Here is a 21,385-nt window from a genome sequence, read left to right as displayed (position 1 = left end):
GGATTACAGGCACGTGCCACCATGCCCAGCTAATTTTTTATGTATTTTTAGTAGAGACGGGGTTTCACCATGTTGACCAGGATGGTCTCGATCTCTCGAACTCATGATCCACCCGCCTCGGCCTCCCAAAGTGCTGGGATTACAGGCTTGAGCCACCGTGCACGGCCAAGAGTCAGTAAATTTTAAAAGATCCACTGTCCAATTGTACGTAGTGGGATTAAATGGTAAATTAAAGCAAATAGAACCTTGGAAAATCCCCAAATATTTGAAAACTAAATAACACTTCTAAATAACACATGGATTAGAGAAGATGTCAAGAGAGAAATTAGTAGATGCCACTAACCTGCAGTGCCTAGGAAAATTTATAGCACTAAACACCTTGGTTAGAAAAGAAAGGTCTCAAATCAGTGACTTAAACTTCCACTTACTAGAAGAACAAGAGCACATAAGCCCAAGTAAACAAAAGAAACCTAATAGTAAGGAACAAAACAATTCAGTGAGGACACAGAGAAACAATAAAGAAAATCAAGGAAATGAAAAGTTTGAGAACATCAATTGATAAACCTTCAGCCTGCCTGACTAGAAAAAAAAAGAAGAGGAAAGACATAGATTACCGATATGAAGAATGTGAGTTATGATATCACTACAGACTGTACAGGTATTAAAAGGATAATTAGAGAATGCTGTGAGCAGCTACATGCAAATAAATTCAGCATTGGACAAATGAACAAATTTCTTGAAAGACAAATTATGAAATTTCATTCTGAAAGAAGTACGTGACCTTAATTGTCTTATATGTATTAAGTAAGTGGAAATTGTACCACTTACTTAGTTTAGAAACTATACCACAAAGAAAACTCTAGGCCCAGGTGGCATCAAAATAATATTCAGATGAATGAAATGGAGAAAGGATAGCCTTTTCAACAAATGGTGGTGGAACAATTGGATTTACTTAACGTAGAAAAATAGAGATGGATGCAGAGGTGTGTGCTCAGGAGGCTGAGGTGAGAGAATTGTTTGAGACCAGCCTGGGCAACATAGCAAAATCTCATCTCAAGCAAATAAAAATAAGGAACTTGTAGCCTTACCTCGTGCCACATTATGAAAATGTATTATAGGCTTAAATATGAAACCTAAAACAAAACTTCTGGGAAAATAAAGAAAACATAGGAGAAAATTTTTATGAGCTTGGATTAGACAAAATTACTTAGCTATGACGCCAAAAACAAGATCAATAAAAAAAATTGATACATTGGACTCATCAAAATTGAAATTTTTTTAAAAGCTAAAGACAAGACAAGACATGTTCAATGACAAGGGAGGCACTATTCAGGCAGGCCAAGGATTGAAAAGAGGTCATTGGATTTAGCAAATCTGAAATTGCCTAACTACCACCTAAAATCCAATAGAAATGCTAGTAACGTATTGATTTGGAAATACTATTGAACTTTTTTATCTGGTAGAACCATTAAAGGAAATAGTACAAAGATGTTTATGAATTTTATTTTTAGGCCCAATTGATTGTGATAAATATGGAATTGGGTTAATAAAAAAATTTTTTGTTATGATTATAAAAGTAATTCCTTATTGTAGAAAATTTAAATATGTACAAAGTTTTGAAGACAGAGGCAAACCATAATTCTTCCATGGAAAGAAGCATCATTAGTAATGCTATTTTTGATACATTATCCTTTTTAACCTATATGTTTAATTTTTTAATAGCAGAACTTATATCCTTCTATGCTCATGGTTTTTTATCCTGCTTTCTTTATGTAGCAGATGTGCTGAGCATTTTTTCATTTTTTAATACTTTAAAAATATGACTTAAAAGTATTTTAGGGAAATACTAAAGGATGTATTTATTTAACATTTTGTGAATAAAATTTTCCCAGGAAGTAATGAGATAGATTCTTGTGTGTGTATGACATAAAAATAATCTTCATTTATATATATACGTGTATATATATATATATATATATATACACACACACACACACACATATGTAATTTTGAGCATCATATTGTTTCTCTTACAGTGTCAGTTTAATAAAGCATAGACTTGTCTTAGCAACTTTGATAGAAGCAGATAGAGGTGTCTGTCCCTACCTTTATTCTCAAGATATGTAACAGCCCATATTTAAGTAATTCTAATAAGTGAATTTCTATTTCTTTCAGATGATTCAGAGATGGGGGAAGTGAAATCACTTAGTGCCACAATTTTGCTACAACTTTGTCAAATAACAAATGTTTTAAATTTAATTTTCTAGAAACTATTTTGAGATTTTGTTTTTTAAACATAGCTTGATTCTTTGTATGCATATTTTATTTGTCATCCAAGTTGGTTAGCTGTTTGCAACCAATGAAACAGAAAAGCAGATATTAAGGAGAGTAATATTTTTAAAATAGAAATTAAAACTATGTTATGTAATTGGAACTCCACAGTTCACTGTAGCATGTTTTATTTGTATGTAAGAATTCATGTTATGTCCATATGAAACTAGTTTAAGTATGATCTAAAACCGTGTTCAAACTCAGTACCAAAAAGACATCTCAGCTATTATGAATTTCATATTTATGTCTTTCCTTCCCTTTTTAACATTCAGTTAATTTCTTATATTTATGATATACTTACTCATAAGTTTTTATATCTGTAGAAATCGTGAGATCCTGGAAAATGTGTTAGCTGTCATCCTGGCTATTCTCGTGGCTTTTTTGGGATCTATTCTTCTCATACAAGGCTTCTTCAGAGATATCTGGGTTTTCCAGTTCTGCCTGGTCATAGCCAGTTGTCAATACTCACTACTTAAGGTACCAGCATCTTTTCTTTTCATGCTGTGGAATTATATTTGTGTTAAAGGCAGAAGATTTTGTAATTTACTGAATTAGAGTAAGATAATTAGAGTAAGGCAGATTTTGTAATTTACTGAATTAGAGTAAGAATTATTTTTAGGCTTATATTTCTTGGACGTTTACATAAAATGTGTAGAGAACAAAAGGGGGGATATAAATCTTAAAAATAATTAAGATTATGTTTTAATATGTAAATTTATGGAAGTTTTAATTATGCAAATTAGAACTTTCTAAAAACTTTTTTTGTATTAAAAGAAAATTGTATTTGTTAAAATAAGAATTTGCTCTTTTTTTTTTTTTTAACAGTAGTAGATTTTTTTTTTTATTGTAAGTTCTGGGTTATATGTTCAGAATGTGCAGGTTTGTTATACATAGGTATACATGTGCCATGGTGGTTTGCTGCACCTATCAACCTGTCATCTACATTAGGTATTTCTCCTAATGTTATCCTTCCCCTAGTGCCTCTTCCTTTGACAGGCCCTGGTGTGTGATATTCCCCTCCTTGTGTCCATGTGTTCTCACTGTTCAACACCCACTTAAGAGTGAGAATATGCAGTGTTTGATTTTCTGTTCCTATGTTAGTTTGCTGAGAATGACGGTTTCCAGCTTCATCCATGTCCACGCAAAGGACATAAACTCATCCCTTTTTATAGCTGCATAGTATTCCATGGTATATATGTGGCACATTTTCTTTATCCAGTCTATCATTGATGGGCATTTGGGTTGGTTCCAAGTCTTTGTTATTGTGAGCAGTGCTGCAGTAAACATACATGTGCATGTGTCTTTATAGTAGAATGATTTATAATCCTTTGGGTATATACCCAGTAATGGGATTGCTGGGTCAAGTGGTATTTCTAGTTCTAGATCCCTGAGGAATCGCCACACTGCCTTCCACAGTGGTTGAACTAATTTACACTCCCAACAACAGTGCAAAAACATTCCTATTTCTCTACATCCTCTCTAGTATCTGTTGTTTCCTGACTTTTTAATGATCGCCATGCTAATTGACATGAGATGGTATCTCATTGTAGTTTTGATTTCCATTTCTCTAATGACAGGGATGATGAGCTTTTTTTCATGTTTGTTGGCTACATAAATGTCTTCTTTTGAGAAGTGTCTGTTCATATCCTTTGCCCACTTTTTGATGGAGTTGTTTTTTTCTTTTAAATTTGTTTAAATTCCTTGTAGATTCTGGATATTAGCCCTTTGTCAGATGGGTAGATTGCAAACATTTTCTCCTGTTCTATAGGTTGTCTGTTCACTCTCATGATAGTTTCTTTTGCTGTACAGAAGCTCTTTAGTTTAATTCAATCCCACTTTTCAATATTGGCTTTTGTTGCCATTACTTTTGGTGTTTAGTCATGAAGTTTTCGCTCATATGTGTGTCCTGAATGGTATTGCCCTAGGTTTTCTTCTGTGGTTTTTATGGTGTTAGATCTTACATTTGTGTCTTTAATCCATCTGGAGTTAATTTTTGTATAAGGTGTAAGGAAGGGGTCCAGTTTTAGTTTTTTGCATATGGCTAGCTGGTTTTCCTAACACCATTTATTAAATAAGGAATTATTTTCCCATTGCTTATTTTTGTCAGGGTTGTTCAAGATCAGATGACTGTAGATGTGGCATAATTTTTGAGGCCTCTGTTCTGTTCCATTGGTGTATAAATCTCTTTTGGTCCCAGTACCAAGCTGGTTTGGTTTGTAGCCTTGTAGTATAGTTTGAAGTCAGGTAGCATGATGCCATCAGCTTTGTTCTTTTTGCCTAGCATTGTCTTGGCTATACAGGCTCTTTTTTGGTTCCATATGAAATTTAAAGTAGTTTTTTCTAATTCTGTGAAGAAAGCCAATGGTATCTTGATGAGGATAGCATTGAATCTATAAATTACTTTGGGCAGTATGGCCATTTTCACGATATTGATTATTCCCATCCATGAATATGGAATGTTTTTCCATTCGTTTGTGTCCTCTCTTATTTCCTTGAGCGGTGGTTTGTAGTTCTCCTTGAAGAGGTCCTTCACATCTGTTGTAAGTTGTATTCCTAGGTATTTTATTACTCTTTGTAGCATTTGTGAATCGGAGTTCACTCATAATTTGGCTCTCTGTTTGTCTATTACTGGTATATAGGAATGCTTGTGATTTTTGCACATTGATTTTGTATCCTGAGACTTTGCTGAAGGTTGCTTATCAGCTTAAGGAGATTTTGGGCTGAGACGATAAGGTTTTCTAAATATACAATGATGTCATCTACAAACAGAGATGATTTGAATTCCTCTCTTCCTATTTGAATACCCTTTGTTTCTTTCTCTTGCCTGAGTATCCTGGCCAGAACTTCCAATACTGTGCTGAATAGAAGTGGTGAGTGAAGTTATCCTTGTCTTCTGCTGGTTTTCAAAGGGAATGCTTCCAGCTTTTGCCCATTCAGTATGATATTGGGTATCGGTTTGTCATAAATAACTCTTATTATTTTGAGATACTTTCCATCAGTCCCTAGTTTCTTGAGAGTTTTTAGCATGAAGGGGTGTTGAATTTTATTGAAGGCCTTTTCTGCATCTATTGAGATAAATCATGTGGTTTTTGTTACTGGTTCTGTTTATGCGATGGACTGCATTTATTAATTTGCATATGTCGAACCAGCCTTGCATCCTGGCGTGAAGCTGACTTGATCATGGTGGATAAGCTTTTTGATGCACTGCTGGATTTGGTTTGCTAGTATTTTATGGAGGATTTTCGCATTGATGTTCATCAGGGATATTGGCCTGAAATTTCCTTTTTTTGTTGTTTCTCTGCCGGGTTTTGATATCAGGATGATGCTGGCCTCATAAAATGAGTTAGGGAGGACTCCCTCTTTTTGTATAGTTTGGAATACTTTCAGAAGGTATGGTACCAGCTCCTCTTTGTACCTCTGGTAGAATTTGGCTGTGAATCCATCTGGTCGTGGGCTTTTTTTTTTGGTTGGTGGGCTATTACTGCCTCAATTTCAGAACTTATTATTGGTCTGTTCAGGGATTTGACTTCTTCCTGGTTTAGTCTTGGAAGAGTGTATGTGTCCAGGAATTTATCCTTTATTTCTTCTAGGTTTTCTAGTTTATTTGCATAGAGGTGTTTATAGTATTCTCTGTTGGTATGGTATTTTCTCTTAGTTGGTAGGCTATTAATTACTGCCTTAATTTCAGATCTCATTATTAGTCTATTCAGAGATCAGTTTCTTCCTGATTTATTCTTGAGAGGGTGTATGTGTCCAGGAATTCATCCATTTCTTATAGGTTTTCTAATTTATTTGTGTAGAGGTGTTCATAGTATTCTTTAGTTTATTTGTGTAGAGGTATTTATAGATTTTCTAGTTTATTTGTGTAGAGGTGTTTATAGTATTCTCTGATGATGAAATCCCCTTTATCATTTTTTATTGTATCTATTTGATTCTTCTCTCTTTTCTTCTTTATTAGTCTGGCTAGTGGTCTATATATTTTGTTAACATTTTCAAAAAACCAGCCCCAGATTCATTGCTTTTTTTTTCCTTTTTGGTAAGGTGTATTGTGTATTTCCTTCAGTTCTGCTGTGATTTTAATTATTTCTTATCTTCTGCTAGCTTTTGAATTCGTTTGCTCTTGCTTCTCTAGTTCTATTAATTGTGATGTTAGGGTGTCGATTTTAGATCTTTTCCGCTTTCTCCTGTGGACATTTAGTGCTATAAATTTCCCTCTAGACACTGCTTTAGCTGTGTCCCCCAGAGATTCTGGTACATTGTGTCTTTGTTCTCATTGGTTTCAAGGAACTTATTTATTTCTGCCGTTATTTTGTTATTTACCTAGTAGTCATTCAGGAGCAGGTTGTTGAGTTTCCATGTAGTTTTGCAGTTTTGACTGAGTTTCCTAATCCTGAGTTCTAATTTGATTGCACTGTGGTCTGAGAGACTCTTTGTTACGATTTCCATTCTTTTGCATTTGCTCAAGAGTGCTTCACTTTCAATTATGTGGTTAATTTCAGAATAAGTGCTATGTGGTGCTGAGAAGAATGTATATTCTGATGATTTGGGGTGGAGAGTTCTGTAGATGTCTATTAGGTCCACTTGGTCCAGATCTGAGTTCAAGTCCTGAATATTCTTGTTACTTTTCTGTCTTGTTGATCTGTCTAATATTGACAGTAGGGTGTTAAAGTCTCCCACTATTATTTTGTGTGAGTCTAAGTCTTTTTGCAGGTCTCTAATAACTTGATTATGAATCTGAGTGCTCCTGTATTGGATGCATATATATTTAGGTTAGTTAGCTCTTCTTGTTATATTGATCACTTTACCATTATGTAATGCCCTTCTTTGTCTTTTTTGATTTTATTGGTTTAAAGTCTGTTTTATCAGAGACTAGGATTGTACCCCCTGTTTTTTTGCTTTCCATTTGCTTGGGAAATATTCCTGCATCCCTTCATTTTGAGCCTATGTGTGTCTTTGCACATGAGATGGATCTTCTGAATACAGCGAATCAGTGGTTCTTGACTCTTTATCCAATTTGCCAGTCTGTGTCTTTTATTTGGGGGCATTAATCTTTATATTTAAGGTTAATATTGCTATGTGTAAATTTGATCCTGCTATTATTATGCTAGCTGGTTATTTTGCCCATTAGTTGCTGCAGTTTCTTCATTGTGTCGATGGTCTTTACAATTTTGTATGTTTTTGCAGTGGCTGCTATTGGTTTATTCTTTCCATATTTATTGCTTCCTTCAGGAGCTCTTGTAAGGCAGGTCTGGTGGTGAAAAAACCTTTCAGCATTTGCTTGTCTGTAAAGGATTTTATTTCTCCTTCACTTACGAAGCTTAGTTTACTGGATATGCAGTTGTGGGCTGAAAATTCTTTTCTTTAAAGATGTTGAATATTGGCCCCCACTCTCTTCTGGCGTGTAGGGTTACTGCAGAGAGATCTGCTGTTAGTCTGAAGGGCTTACCTTTGTGGGTAATCTGTGTATGCTTCACAAAGTTCTTGTGCTATGTTTTTCAGCTTCATCAGGTCATTTATGTTCTTCTCTAAACTGGTTATTATAGTTAGCAATTCCTTTAACTTTTTTCAAAGTTCTTAACTTCCTTGCACTGGGTTAGAACATACTCCTTTAGCTTGGAGGAGTTTGTTATTACCACCTTCTAAAGCCTACTTCTGTCAATTTATCAAACTCGTTCTCTGTTCAGTTTTGTCCCTTGTTGGCGAGGAGTTGTGATCCGTTGGAGAAGAAAAGGTGTCCTGGTTTTTGAAATTTTCAGCCTTTTTGCACTGGTTTTTCCTCACAGAATTATTTACCTTTGGTCTTTGATGTTGGCGTCTTTCCGATAGGGTTTCTGTGCGTACGTCCTTTTTGTTGATGTTGATGATATTGCTTTCTGTTTGTTTTCCTTCTTACAGTTGGGCCCCTCTGCTGCAGGTCTGCTGGATTTTGCTGGAGGTCCACTCCACACCCTGTTTGCCTGGGTATCACCAGCAGAGGCCGCAGAACAGCAAAGATTGCTGCCTGTTCCTTCCTCTAGAAGCTTTGTCCCAGAGGGGCACCCACCAGATGCCAACCAGATCTCTCCTGTATGAGATGTCTGTCGACCCCTGCTCAGAGGTGTCTCCCAGTCAGGAGGCACGGGAGTCAGGCACCCACTTGAGGAGGCAGTCTCTCCCTTTGCAGAGCTCAATCACTGTGCTAGGCGATCCACTGCTCTCTTCAGAGCCAGCCAGCAGGAACGTTTAAATATGCTGAAGCTGTGCCCACAGCTGTCCCTTCCCCCAGGTATTCTGTCTCAGGGAGATGAGAGTTTTATCGATAAGCCCCTGACTGGAGCTGCCTTTCTTTCAGAGATGCCCTGCCCAGAGAGAGGGGAATCTAGAAAGGCAGTCTGGCTACAGCAGCTTTAGGGAGCTGCAATGGGCTCCGCCCCTTTCGACCTTTCTGCTGGCTTTGTTTCCACTGTGAAGAGGAAACTGCCTACTCAAGCTTCAGCAATGGTAGATGCACCTTCCCCCACCAAGCTCGAGTGTCCCTGGTCGACTTCAGACTGCTGTGCTAGCAACAAGCATTTCAAGCCAGTCCATCTTAGCTTGCTGGGCTTCGTGGGGGTGGGATCCACTGATCTAGACCACTTGGCTTCCTGGCTTCAGCCCCCTTTTTAGGGGAGTGAATGGTTCTGTCTCAACTGGCATTCCAGGCGCCACTGGGGTATGAACAAAAAAACTCCTGTAGCTAGCTCAGGAGTTTCTTGAACTTTTCAGATGACTCTTTTTGTTGTTGTTGATGCCTCTTTGTTCTTTCAACTACTTAATTTATGAGAATTCCCTAGGATTTTATGTGATCATCTTCTTGGTTTACAGTTCCTTGCCAATGAAGTCATCCTCGTTTGTTACTTTATTTGTTGCCTTTGTATGTGAGTTATGCCCAGATTTATATCTCAGAGTCTTCACCTCTTTTGCCAGCTTTAGTCCTATAAATCTAACAGACATTTTAAAAATAGCCAATTAATCATCTTCTGGTTAATATTTCTTTCCTGATTTCTTTGCTTTTGGCAGTGATACACCAGGTAAAAATCTTAGAGTCTCTGCTCCTTCCTCCTTGTTCGCTAGTAACAAGTAATCCAGTCCCTTTGATGACATTTAATGATTCTGTGTTAAAATTACTGGTTGTTGTTCTTGTACTATACCTTTAGTGCCTTAAATCATTTAAATTCGTTTTCTGGCTCTAGTGTCTCTGTTCAGTTAATTTTGTCCACTGCTTTCAGGTTAATGTGGTTAAATACGGAAAAGGTTAAAGGTGACAGATTTTTGTAACTAGTTGCCTGGAAGAAGAATAATGTCATAAACAGGAATAAGAAAGACAAGAACAGAAGCTTTTAGAGGATAGGTGTTGTGATTAAAAGAGTTTAAAGATTATCTGGACTCAGATCTGGCCAAGGGCCAAATGCCAAACTCAGTGAGCTCAGTCTAGTGTCGAATGGTAGGCTGGTGCTAGAGCATCCTAGTGAAATTGTAAGGTATGCCACTGGAAATGAACTGAAACTTGGGACAAAAGTCATGACCAGGGAAGTAGTAGCATAATACCTTCTGAACATTTTTATGAGAAGTCCATAAAGTCTCTTAAAAGGATACAGCTTAACTTACTTGATTATTTTGATATGAAAATGCAGATAATATATTTATTACAAATACCATTGAATTACTTAGTAAGCTTGGACTTTATGGGAAGAACTGGAATTTTTGTTAGAAGCTAACCACTGTTATTATATATTTCCTGAATGGAATGATGTCCTGTGAGAAATACTATTCTTATATATAGTATACCTTAACTATACTTGTACATAGCAATAAGCCAAACAGTAAGATGGATCTATCATATGCTATTGCAGAAACTTTAACATAGTTACAAATAAATAAATAAATAATAAATAATCTTTTTTTCTGACTCTTGTCAGGAAAGATTTGAGATGTTTTAATATTACAGTGACACTGGTATCTGGAGCTGATATTTCATCTCTGGAACAGAATTATTGATATAGGTCATTTTGTGGTTGTGGAATATTTACTTAAAATCATTTCAGGCATTTTGAAAGTTGGTTGTAAGATTAGCAGGACTTCAGGAGTGTAATTTGTCTTTCTGTTTCATTTTTAGAGTGTTCAACCAGATTCTTCTTCTCCCAGACATGTAAGTCACTTTAATATGACTGTGCATTGTGGTTCCTTAATATTTTTCAAAGCATTTGTGGTTTGTTTTGTTTTGTTTGGAATGCATCAGACTGAACTAAAATTTATGTTTTATTTTCCTCATTTATGTTTTGACACACCACTAGAAATACAGGTGTTTTGTTTGCTTGAAATAAAATGACCCTGTACTTGTGGACCGTAAATCTTGGTTGAAATTGAGCATAATAATTCATTTTTTGACAGCCTGTTTTAGAGAGTAGACATGGTTCTTATAAACTCGTGATTATTTGTGTTTAATAAGTTTTGAATAATAGCTTATGAATAGGTATTGAAAATATAATTTTGAAGTAGGAAAACCTTTATATTATTTCACTTGAGTAACCATTAGGAGCAAGAATAAAGAAATAATATATTAGTTTGGTATTAAGGCCATTGACTAAAAAGTGTTACTCACTTTGTGACTTTAGACAAAAATATTATCTGCCTAGCAGTATTTATTGTGAAATGTGATTCATTTTAGATCTAAATTGAGTATTTAATAGAACAAAGGATATTCTGCTTAAAGTAGTTCAAAAATAGACTTCAAGAATAGTTTATGACTTTTTTACTTGAATATAATTTTTTTAATCCATTTGCTGGAAAAATGAATAATGAGAATGGATGAGCAAAATAAAACAAGGAGGCAAGTGTGGGTTTTATTTTTTGACTGATTATGTTTACTATTTTGTAAGAATATTTTTGAAGTGTAATGATATATGGAAACATTGCTTTTTAACTTTTTATTTTGATGTTATTTCAAACTTAAAGTTGCAAGGGTAGTACAAAGAATTTCAGATGCAATTCATCCAGATCCCCCTGTTAACATTTACCATATTTGCTTAATCCCTTTCTAGCATGTGATTTTTTTTTTCTCGTTTCTCTCTTCTAGCTGACATGATGCCCCTTTACTTCTAAATGTCTCCATGTATGTTTCTTAGAAACAAAGTATATTAATTCAATATAATTATCAAAATTAGAACATTAACACTGATAAAATGCTGTCTTCTAATTTACAGATCTTATTCAGGTTTTGCCCATTGTCTTCATTGGCAGTAGAAAGTCCCTGATTATGTTTGGTCTTTTAAATCTCCTTTAATCTGAAGCAATTCTTCAGCAGCTGTCTTTCATGATATTGAAATTTTTGATGGACACAGGCCAGTTGTTTTATAGACCATCCCTCAATTTGAGTTTGTCTGATTTTCTTTCTTTAAAAAAAATGTAAAACTTTTTAAATATTTTCACCCTGTCTTATGGTGCTGATGATGTTTCTTTCTGCTTTGATAAGGCCATGCTTTTTTAAAGTAGGAATAGTACAAAAGTGCATCATATTAGGAAGCATATATTGTTTTATCCTGTTACTAGTGATGCTAATTTTGATCTTCTGGTTAAGGGTATTGTCTGCAGGGTGTCTGAAATCTCTACAGTATTAACATTTCGGCTAGCTAATTCTTCGTTTGAGGGTGGGGGATGCTGTCCATTGCATTGTAGAATATTTAGCATTCTCTCTAGTGCTACCCACTAGATGCTGGTGGTACCACTTCCCCAACTGTGACAACAGAAATGTGTACAGATATTCCCGTATGTGCACTGGGAAGCAAAACTGCCTCCCAATTCCTTAAGAACCACTACTTTATGGAATGTTACTGTTTTTCTCTTGCAGATAATAAATGCTTCAAATAAATAAATAAAATAAATACCTCATAGGGAGATGCCTCGAAACTGTGTATGTGTCCTCCTACTCCATAAATTTCTGTCTAGTAGTTTTAGTGTCTACTGATGTTTCTTGCCTGCTTCAGTTATCATTTGATGGTTGCCAATTGGTGATTTTTCTCATCCAATCATTCCTTCTACGTTTATTAGTTGACCTTTTATTAATACTATAAGGAAGAGCTTTCCCTTCTATTTTATATATGTAGGTATGTATTGGTGTGGATACATGGATTATTTTATTCAATATACTGTAATGTTACTAGTAGTATTTATTTTGATGCTCAGATTGTCCCTGATTTAGCCATTGGGAGTCCATCACACTGCTTTCTGTGTCCTTTCGACATATCTCTATCATTCTTTAAGTACATTCTACCTTTTTGTCACAACAATATGTTCCAGGGTCATCTTATACTTTCCCTGTCGTAGCCAGAAACCAGTCTTTTCTCTGTGGAGCCCCCCCGCCCCCCGCCATCTTTTTTCGTAGGTAATGGTATTTATAAAGTTAGATCTGATTGCTAGTAATCTTTATTGCTAGAATCTCATTGCATCCAGATCCTCTCAGTGGATAAAGCTAGGAAGTGTATGTATGTACATATATACACAAGTATATACATAGGTATTACCTATTCCTTTATCTATTTATATGTATATTAAAAATAATGAGACTTTGGGAGCCCAACGTGGGCCGATCACTTAAGTCCAGGAGTTTGAGACCAGCCTGGGCAACATGGTGAAACCCCATCTCTAAAAAAAGTAAACAGGCATGGTGATATATGCCTGTAGTCCCAGCCACTTGGAAGGCTAAAGTGGCAAGATCACTTGAGCCTGGGAGGCTGAGGCTGCCATGAGCTGTCATGACACCGCCGCATTCCAGTCTGGGCAGCAGAGTGAGACTCTGTCTCCAAAAAAAAAAAATTCACACTGATACTTCTGTTTCAGTCCAGTATCTCAGAGTTCATTCTGTTATTCTTCCTTCTTTCTACATTTGTGAATCCCTTCCGTGACTGTCAGACATCTGCCTTCCGTAAGGAAAAATTTTGAACTCTTAGAATAAAGCCATCAATGATCTCAGTAGTTGTTTGTGACGTTTAAAATTAACTATAAACTGACTTTTAAAAAATTTCATTTTCAGGGTCATAATCGTATCATTGCCTACAGTAGACCAGTTTATTTCTGCTTATGTTGTGGTCTTATTTGGCTCTTGGATTATGGTAGCAGAAACCTGACTGCAACCAAGTTCAAATTATATGGAATAACTTTCACCAATCCACTGGTGTTTATATCAGCCAGGGATTTAGTTATAGGTGAGTCATCTTTAAAGTATCTCTAATCTTAAAATTAATATATTTGTATATCAACATTTTACTGATAAATATATCAATTAAACAGCTTAAAATGTTTTTAATAAGCTTATTTTACTGTTTATTATAATCCTCACTGAGGAACAAAAGTGATAGGACTATTATGAGTGAACAAAGCTAATGATGAACAAGTATTATAGTAATTATTTTGTTTTTGGAGTAGCTGTAATGGAAATTTTTTTTTATTTGTTATTTCAGTTTCTATTATATGGAAATGATTGAAATAACTTTAAAAAGTATTGTTAATGATTGAAAAGATGTTATTTACTACCCAAGCAATTATGTATGATGTATCATTTCAAATGCTATCTTTTAAAAATTTCTTAGTGGTTTATGTTAATTTGGGGTTTTTAAAAATTAATTATGACTTCAGTGGACACAAGAATGGATACAGTATAATATTTTTAAATTACTTTTCTTTCTTTTTATAGTGTTTACACTCTGTTTCCCAATAGTGTTTTTCATTGGTCTCCTGCCTCAGGTGAATACATTTGTAATGTACCTTTGTGAACAATTGGATATTCATATCTTTGGTGGTAATGGTAAGTACTTCTTTATAAACATTATAGTATTACATTTATAGATCATAAAGTAATAAACTGACCATTGAATTGCTTTTCTGGTTTTTGCTTCAGGCTTGAATTTAGGGGAAAAAAAAGACATTAAATCATTTAAGACTGAGAAGCAATTTATGTGGATAGGAAAAAATAGTCAAGTCTGCTACTATAGAGAAAGAGCCAGGTATAATGAAGCAGATGTGTAAGAAGTGATAAAATAATGTCTGCAACTTAAAGTTATAGTGAGTTTACATGGAACCTGTATGTACTTAAGAGGTATTTATAAAAGATCATCTATCCTGAAGAGATTGAAGTTTGATACATAGCATTATATTTGGATTTTAAACTAGTATGTGCCTTTAGTAGGTCTTTGTATTTGGTTTCAGAGTTTTGTTTTATCCTTAGAATGCTAACACCAAAACCAGAATCTAAAAGCATTTTACTAATAAATAAGCTTTTAAAAACTATCTGTTTACTGAGTAGACTATGTGGCTATGAACTGATATACTTAGAAAATCTATTTCCATATATCATATGTATATTTTATTTAAAAAATAAGACTATAGCCATATTACTCTGGAATAGATAATGGTTTGTAGAACCTGAAAATAATTATTTGGCACACACCATGGTTAAAATATACCATTATTTAGTTTAACCATTGAAAATTTTACTAAAAGATGAGTGTGCAACTAGAGAAAATGAAAGGGAAAGAAATTATTATAACTTTATAGTTCCTTCTCTACACACTTCACATTTTCAGGTCTCATTTATTTTCCAAGCATATGCATTGAAATCCTCTCTGGTGATAAAATGTCGATATCATGGCTTTAATTTTAAGTACAAACTGAGCTTTTTCTATGTTGTGTATTATACTAGAGAATTTTTAATGTTTTGAAAATTTTTTGAAGGGATTGAATTAAGACAACTGGTTTCATCAATCAGCGTAGCTTAATAGGTAGAAGACAATGCTAATATTTAGGGACTATTGTTGGTATTATATTACCCTAAATACTATGAGGAGGGCTTAATGTAAGTAATTTGTGATAATGGGCTTTTGACATACTATGATTTACAATCTTGTGCAAGGTAATAGGTTTCTAATATCTCATAAGGAATTTTTTTATAAATTTATTTTATGATTATTATAAATTACTATTGAAGGAAATCTGTTACCCATGTTTTAAAACTAAAGTCTAAATATCTTAGCCATTCCCTATTCCTTATTACTAATATTCCCATTAACTCTATTTTGTTGTTGCTATTGCTAGCAATTAGATCTACACCTTTTTCTGAAAATTAACACATGGGAATACAGATTTACTTCTGTGGGTAACACAGGTTCTGTTTTCATAGATAAATATCTTTCGGTGAACACGTAATACATCTCCAGTTCCTTTTCAGGCTCTGAAAGCTTCATTTTTCCATATTTTTTGTTAATATAAGATACATTCTTGAAGCATATTATAATTTTTTCTTGTTACATATAAATGTTCATTACTTCCAAGATGCATGTATTTTATCTGGTAGCAAAGATTTAGGATAGCAAATCTTTGTCATGTCAAAATATTTCTGAAAGAACAAAATGAAGTAACTGAATTTTTTGAATTCAAATTAGTAGATTTTTAATGATTGTTGACATTATAATATTTTAAATGCTTTTCAGTGACCTTTAAATTTTTTTCTATGTATTTTTATAACATATTTCTTTCCTTTTTCTTTTCCTGTCTAGCCACTACAAGCCTGCTTGCAGCACTTTACAGTTTTATCTGTAGCATTGTGGCAGTAGCCTTATTGTATGGATTATGTTATGGAGCTTTAAAGGTGAGCAATAAATGTAGTATGTTTTGTCTTTAAGGCTATATTTCTATATAAAGGTTGTTTTAAAATCAACTAATAATGATTTTTTCCCCAGTTGCCACTTAGCATTAATTTTCATGGTCTTCATATGTTAAACACTTTTCTCATTCTCAACTACTTTGAATTTGAAAGTAGTTTAATAGTTAACCATTACTAAAAGAAAATTCTTTTTCCTCCAGTAGTCATAGGTTAATATTAGGAACGGATTATGGAAAACTAGGCTCATCTGCTATAAGGGTAGGCATAATTACAGGATATGAAATTAATTTTAAAATTCTAGTTAAGAATTTAACTGCTTTTCATATCAAATTTTTTTTAAACTTATAAAAACAAGCTCAAGGACTACAATTCAAGATACATGCTAATAAAAAGTAATACATTGAAATTTAATGTCATTATTGGATTAAAAGATCTGGATGAGCCTTATGAACTTCTCTTTAAAAGATTGTCAACAAGTTGTAATCATAAACATTAAAAAATTTTTATAGTGATTCAATAGAGGTAGTAGTTAACTATCTTAGTTAAGGCTCACAGTTCAGGCTGTTTTAACAAAGTACCCGTAGATGAGTTGGCTTATAAGCAATAGAAATTTATTTCTCACAGTACTGGGGCCTGGAAGTCTGAGATTGGGGTGCTGGATGGTCAGTTTCTGGTGAGGTCTCTCTTCCCAGTTGCAGACAGCTAACTTCTTATATCCTCAGTGGCAGAAACAGGACTTGCCCTCTGGGGTTCCTTTTATATGGACTCTGATCCTAGTCATGAGGACTCTACTCTCAGGACCTTCTGACCTCCCAAAGGTGCCACCTCCTAATACCATCACACTGGGGGTGGGGATTTCAACATACGAATTAGTGGGGACACAGACAACAGGTAGTGTTTATGAATTGCTTTCAGTACATTATATTTCTAGATTTTTAAATGAACAGGTCATTTTGAGATAAGAATGCTCTTCTTTTGTCTGAGAGTGGTAAGTAGTGTCAAGTATTTGTCAAATAAAGACAGGCATCTTTTGTTTAGTTTTTTTCTTAAATACTCATTTTGTTTTATTTTAGTTGAGGCAAAATTTACATACAGTGAAATCCATCTCTCTGAAGTACACAATCTGATAAGTTTTGACAAATGCATATACCTATGTAATTTATACCCTTAACAAGATCTAAGAGAGTTCCATTACCTCAGAAAGTTTCCTCACATTTCTTCCTGTCTCTCTTAATACTGACTGTTGTTACTTCTTGCACTATACACTAGGTTTGCAGTTCTTGAACTTCATATAAATGAAATCGTACCAGATGTATTCTTTTGTATCTGACTTAATTGCTTAGTGTAATACTGTTGAGATTCATCCACATTGTGTGTATCAGGAGTTTGTTTCTTTTTATTGTAGATAAGTATTCCATTTAGTTTTAATTCCTTCTTACCCACATTGTATGCCTATATCACAGTTTACCTACCATCTTAGAGATGCTCATTTGAGTTGTTTCTAGTTGAGGAATATTATGAATAAGCCTGTTGTGAACATCATTGTACAAGTCCTTTTGTGGACATGTGTATTCATTTCTCTTGGATAAATACCTAGAAATGGAATTAACAGTTTTCCAAAGTGGTCATACTAGACATATATGTATATATATATATTAGTCTTAATTTTTATTAAGGTTTTACATTCTATATCATAGTGTCAAATAGTTCTACAGGACTTAGATCAAGAACAGGAATCTCCTAACCCCTTTTACCTTCCTCGGACTTACTATTTTTAACTGATTCTTTTTGGCATTACCTCCATATATCTGCTTTTTATTTCTATTTCTTATATTTTCTGACATCTTCAGCAGAACCCATGGACTGCCCTTTATGAAAGTTGGAGGCTTGACTTTCTCTCTCTCTCTCTCTCTCTCTCTCTCTCTCTCTCTCTCTTTAGAGATTGTTTAGAATGCATGTGGTTCATTTCTTCCTGAACATATTCTAGTTGATATCCCTAGATTAGGTTAAGCCATTGAGAGCTGCATTTGGACCAGGCTGTCTGGTCACCTCTAGGGTTTCCTTGCCCAGATTTCTCTTCAGCATTATGCCTGCTCTTTGCATGGAGGCACCTTCCAAGAGTGTGTGTAAGACAACAGTGGTCCCTTCATCACAGAGCTGTCACGTTGATGTCCTTCAGTGCTTTGTTTAGTGTCCCTCCTGTAAAGACTTAATCAAGGTGTTTCTTTTCAATCTTGATGACAGCCAGCCACTTCTTGTTTCCCTAAGAAATCTAGAATGCATTTTTGTATTTTGTTTTGTTTTTGTTTTTTTTTCCCCCATATAGCCAGTATTAATTTTAAAATTTGCCTTGGCCATTAAGCAGCTCAAAGCCAGATTCCCTGCTTATGTCTAGGAAGTTATGGCTTTTGTCTCTCATATTCCTTTGCTCATCATTATAAATGAGGTCCTGAGCAGGGTCGTGGTTACAAGGATATTTTTTGCCTTATACTAATTCAGATTTCATAAATGAGGTCCTGAGCAGGGTCATGGTTATAAGGATATTTTGCCTTATACTAATTCAGATTCATTAAGTTATCCATTTGTTTCTTTTTTTACATTTTTGTTATATTTAACAACATGTAGTAACAGTTCAGAAAAAGATTGTTAATTTAAACTTTCTGCAAACATCACTGAAAACTTCATTAAGTATGCAAGACTTTTTTCTTAGCCCGAAGCCCTTCCATCAAAACTCTTAAGCACATCCAAAATCACTGCACCCAAGAGCCCTGGGTGTCTGTTGAGCAGCTGCACTGCACATATACATATCTGTCAATTAAAATGTGCAAATGGAAAAGAGGCATTTCCTGACCAGTCAAGGGAAGCTTCCTGGAGGTGCCTGTCTCTGACTCTTCTACATTCTTATACCTCATATCCAACATCCTTCACATGGGGCAGCCCACGCCAAGTGCTGGGACAGGAGTTAGGTGCAAGGCTGAGTGGACGAATCATCCCTTAAAGCCCAGTGAGGTGCCCAGTGCACCACCAGCATAATGCACCTGAAAACAAGGTCCAGGAGCCCTGGCACAGGACCCTCCATCCTGCCCTCCTATTCTCCTGTCAGACCAAGCAAAGAGGACAGCAGCACGGGGGCCCCACAGGAGAGCACACAAGAATGCTCTAACCTGTACACCGTCCTGGGACAGAAGGGGACTATGGGAATCCTGCAGTGTAGACTTAGGCAGCTCAGCCCTGCAGCTCAACAGATCCGTGGGTGGGACGTCTCTCGCAGTAAAATCTGCTCACGTCTGTACATGGGTCCCAGAGCTAAGTGGCCTTTGGCCTTGAACTCTGATGTTTTCTCTCTCACATGAGTGACATTTTTGGCAAAATTTTCAGCCTCTTCCAACCAGTGCAGGAAGCTCCTGCATAACTTGGCAGCGAGGAGAGGGATGGTGGCATTGTATGGCTTTCGGTAGATACACTGTTTCAGCACCTTCACAGCACGAGCAGATTTTCCAGCAGCCATCAGAGACAGAGCAAACAGGCACCAGAGGAGGAACTCCTCAATGGCAAACTTCATAACTCTTTCTAGGCACCGTGGTTCATTGTCTCGCGCCAAGAAATAATTCAAGACACAGACACACAAGGAGTGGGTTTAGGAGGGGAAAGGCAGAGAAGAAAAGAAAGAAGAAAGAGGAGGAGGGGGGGAGGGGGAGGAGGAGAGGGAGGGAGGGGGGGAGAGAGAGAGAGAGAGAGAGAGAGAGAAAGAGAGAGAGAGAGAAAGCTTCCTCATGTTGAGAAAGCAGATCGCTCAAGACGGTCTCCCAGTGGCTTGACTTTTTTCTGTCACCCCAGCCTGACTACTCATATAGCCTCTCTTATATACCTGATGTGTTTACCTTATTATCACTGGGTAAATGCTCTTCCTCCATATCTTTTGTTTTCTCCTATACTTTGCTTTCTTATATATTTATCTCCCTTTTATTCTCAAGCTCTTAAGATATTGTTTAACTTTCTTTTCAGTACATCCAAACATATCAAGGGTTAACTTTCTGGCTCTACCACTTAACTGGACAAATTACTTAAACCCTCTTCTGTGCCTTAGTTTTCTTATCTATAAATTGAGGGGGGGTAATAATACATATTTTCAAGGTTATTGTAAAAATTATTTGGGAAATACAAAGATCCAAGGATGTGGCACTACACAATGTTCAATATAAGATTTTGATGTAGCCATTAAAAAAATAAAATATCTGTGTTATGATGTGAAAGAATTTTCAAGTCTGCTTTTAAGTGGGAAAAAAGGCAAGTTGTATTAAAAACCGCCATTTGGGTCCCCACTCCTACCATATTTCCTTTCCGAATCTCCAGAGAACAATGAAGGATTAGAATAGTGTCCACCTCACAGGACATACTTAAGAACTGTTACCTGTTCCAGTTAGCATATTGCCCACTCTCTGCCAGGTATCATGCTGATAGACTCCACAGATGCTACAGTGAGCAGAGCTCACATTGGAGTGTGGTGGCCTTGGAAGTTAGCCTTTGTAGTATTTCCTTCTAGGGTTGCACAGTCATTCATTCAGAAAACAGTTACTGAATGCCTGCTCAGTGCTGTAGAGGACACGTATATTATATGGGCAAAGGCATCAAGAAAGCAGCACACCAAATGTCAGCCTTTTCTTTTGCCTAATGTATCATGTATTGTCTTTTTCTGCTTTATTATTGTATATAAAATTTACTGTATCAAGATGTATTATTCTTCAAAAAAGAACACAGTTTACTACAAACTTAATAGCACTTAAAATGTGAAAGAATTGATAGCCACATGCATCAAAAGCAAATTATTCCTACTGTATGAATAGAGCTGTCATGCCCCCTTGCCCAAAAAATCTGTAGCTTTAGTACCAAAGACATCTAGTGTCTAGATTCTAACTCATCAGAAAATAATAAATCTAAATTTTTCTGGAACAAAATGCAATTAACATGGCTAAAAATTTTGTTGAATTTAAGTTAATTGTCTTTTCCAAAATACTGACATAAAAGGATTATGTGCTATATTGTAAATTAGAAGCATATAATTCTGTTAAATTTATATTTCCACAGGATTCTTGGGATGGCCAGCATATTCCAGTACTATTTTCCATTTTTTGTGGTTTGTTAGTAGCAGTGTCTTATCATCTCAGCCGACAAAGCAGTGATCCATCTGTACTTTTGTAAGTGAACTCAGTTGTTACTGAATTAAAGAAATTGAAGTCAGTTGGTGGTTTTTTCAAATAACTTTCAAAATTTCTTTTTCCCAATGCCTTTCCAAAGTGCTATTGGCCTAATCTATATTAAGCTTCAAAATATGTTAACTTTGGGTCATTCTAATCAGATTGGCTGAGAATACTAGTGTTTTCC

At 35.4% G+C, this 21,385-nt stretch overlaps 1 protein-coding gene across 6 annotated transcripts in view; it reads left to right on the top strand.

The window, feature by feature from the left end:
• PCNX1 (pecanex 1) overlaps positions 1 to 21,385 on the top strand; it is a 204,777-nt gene that overhangs the window by 102,177 nt on the left and 81,215 nt on the right. For all 6 annotated transcript variants that reach the window (XM_074393052.1, XM_074393051.1, XM_074393050.1 and 3 more), the window contains 6 exons: positions 2,655 to 2,808; positions 10,466 to 10,498; positions 13,379 to 13,550; positions 14,039 to 14,149; positions 15,897 to 15,988; positions 21,089 to 21,198. In XM_074393052.1, the coding sequence (XP_074249153.1) occupies positions 2,655 to 2,808; positions 10,466 to 10,498; positions 13,379 to 13,550; positions 14,039 to 14,149; positions 15,897 to 15,988; positions 21,089 to 21,198 (672 nt within the window). The remainder of the gene's footprint in view (positions 1 to 2,654; positions 2,809 to 10,465; positions 10,499 to 13,378; positions 13,551 to 14,038; positions 14,150 to 15,896; positions 15,989 to 21,088; positions 21,199 to 21,385) is intronic.

This window comes from Saimiri boliviensis, chromosome 2 (genome assembly GCF_048565385.1).
Source record: "Saimiri boliviensis isolate mSaiBol1 chromosome 2, mSaiBol1.pri, whole genome shotgun sequence".
NCBI classification, from domain to species: domain Eukaryota; kingdom Metazoa; phylum Chordata; class Mammalia; order Primates; family Cebidae; genus Saimiri; species Saimiri boliviensis.
This window is presented reverse-complemented; position numbering and strand designations above follow the sequence as displayed.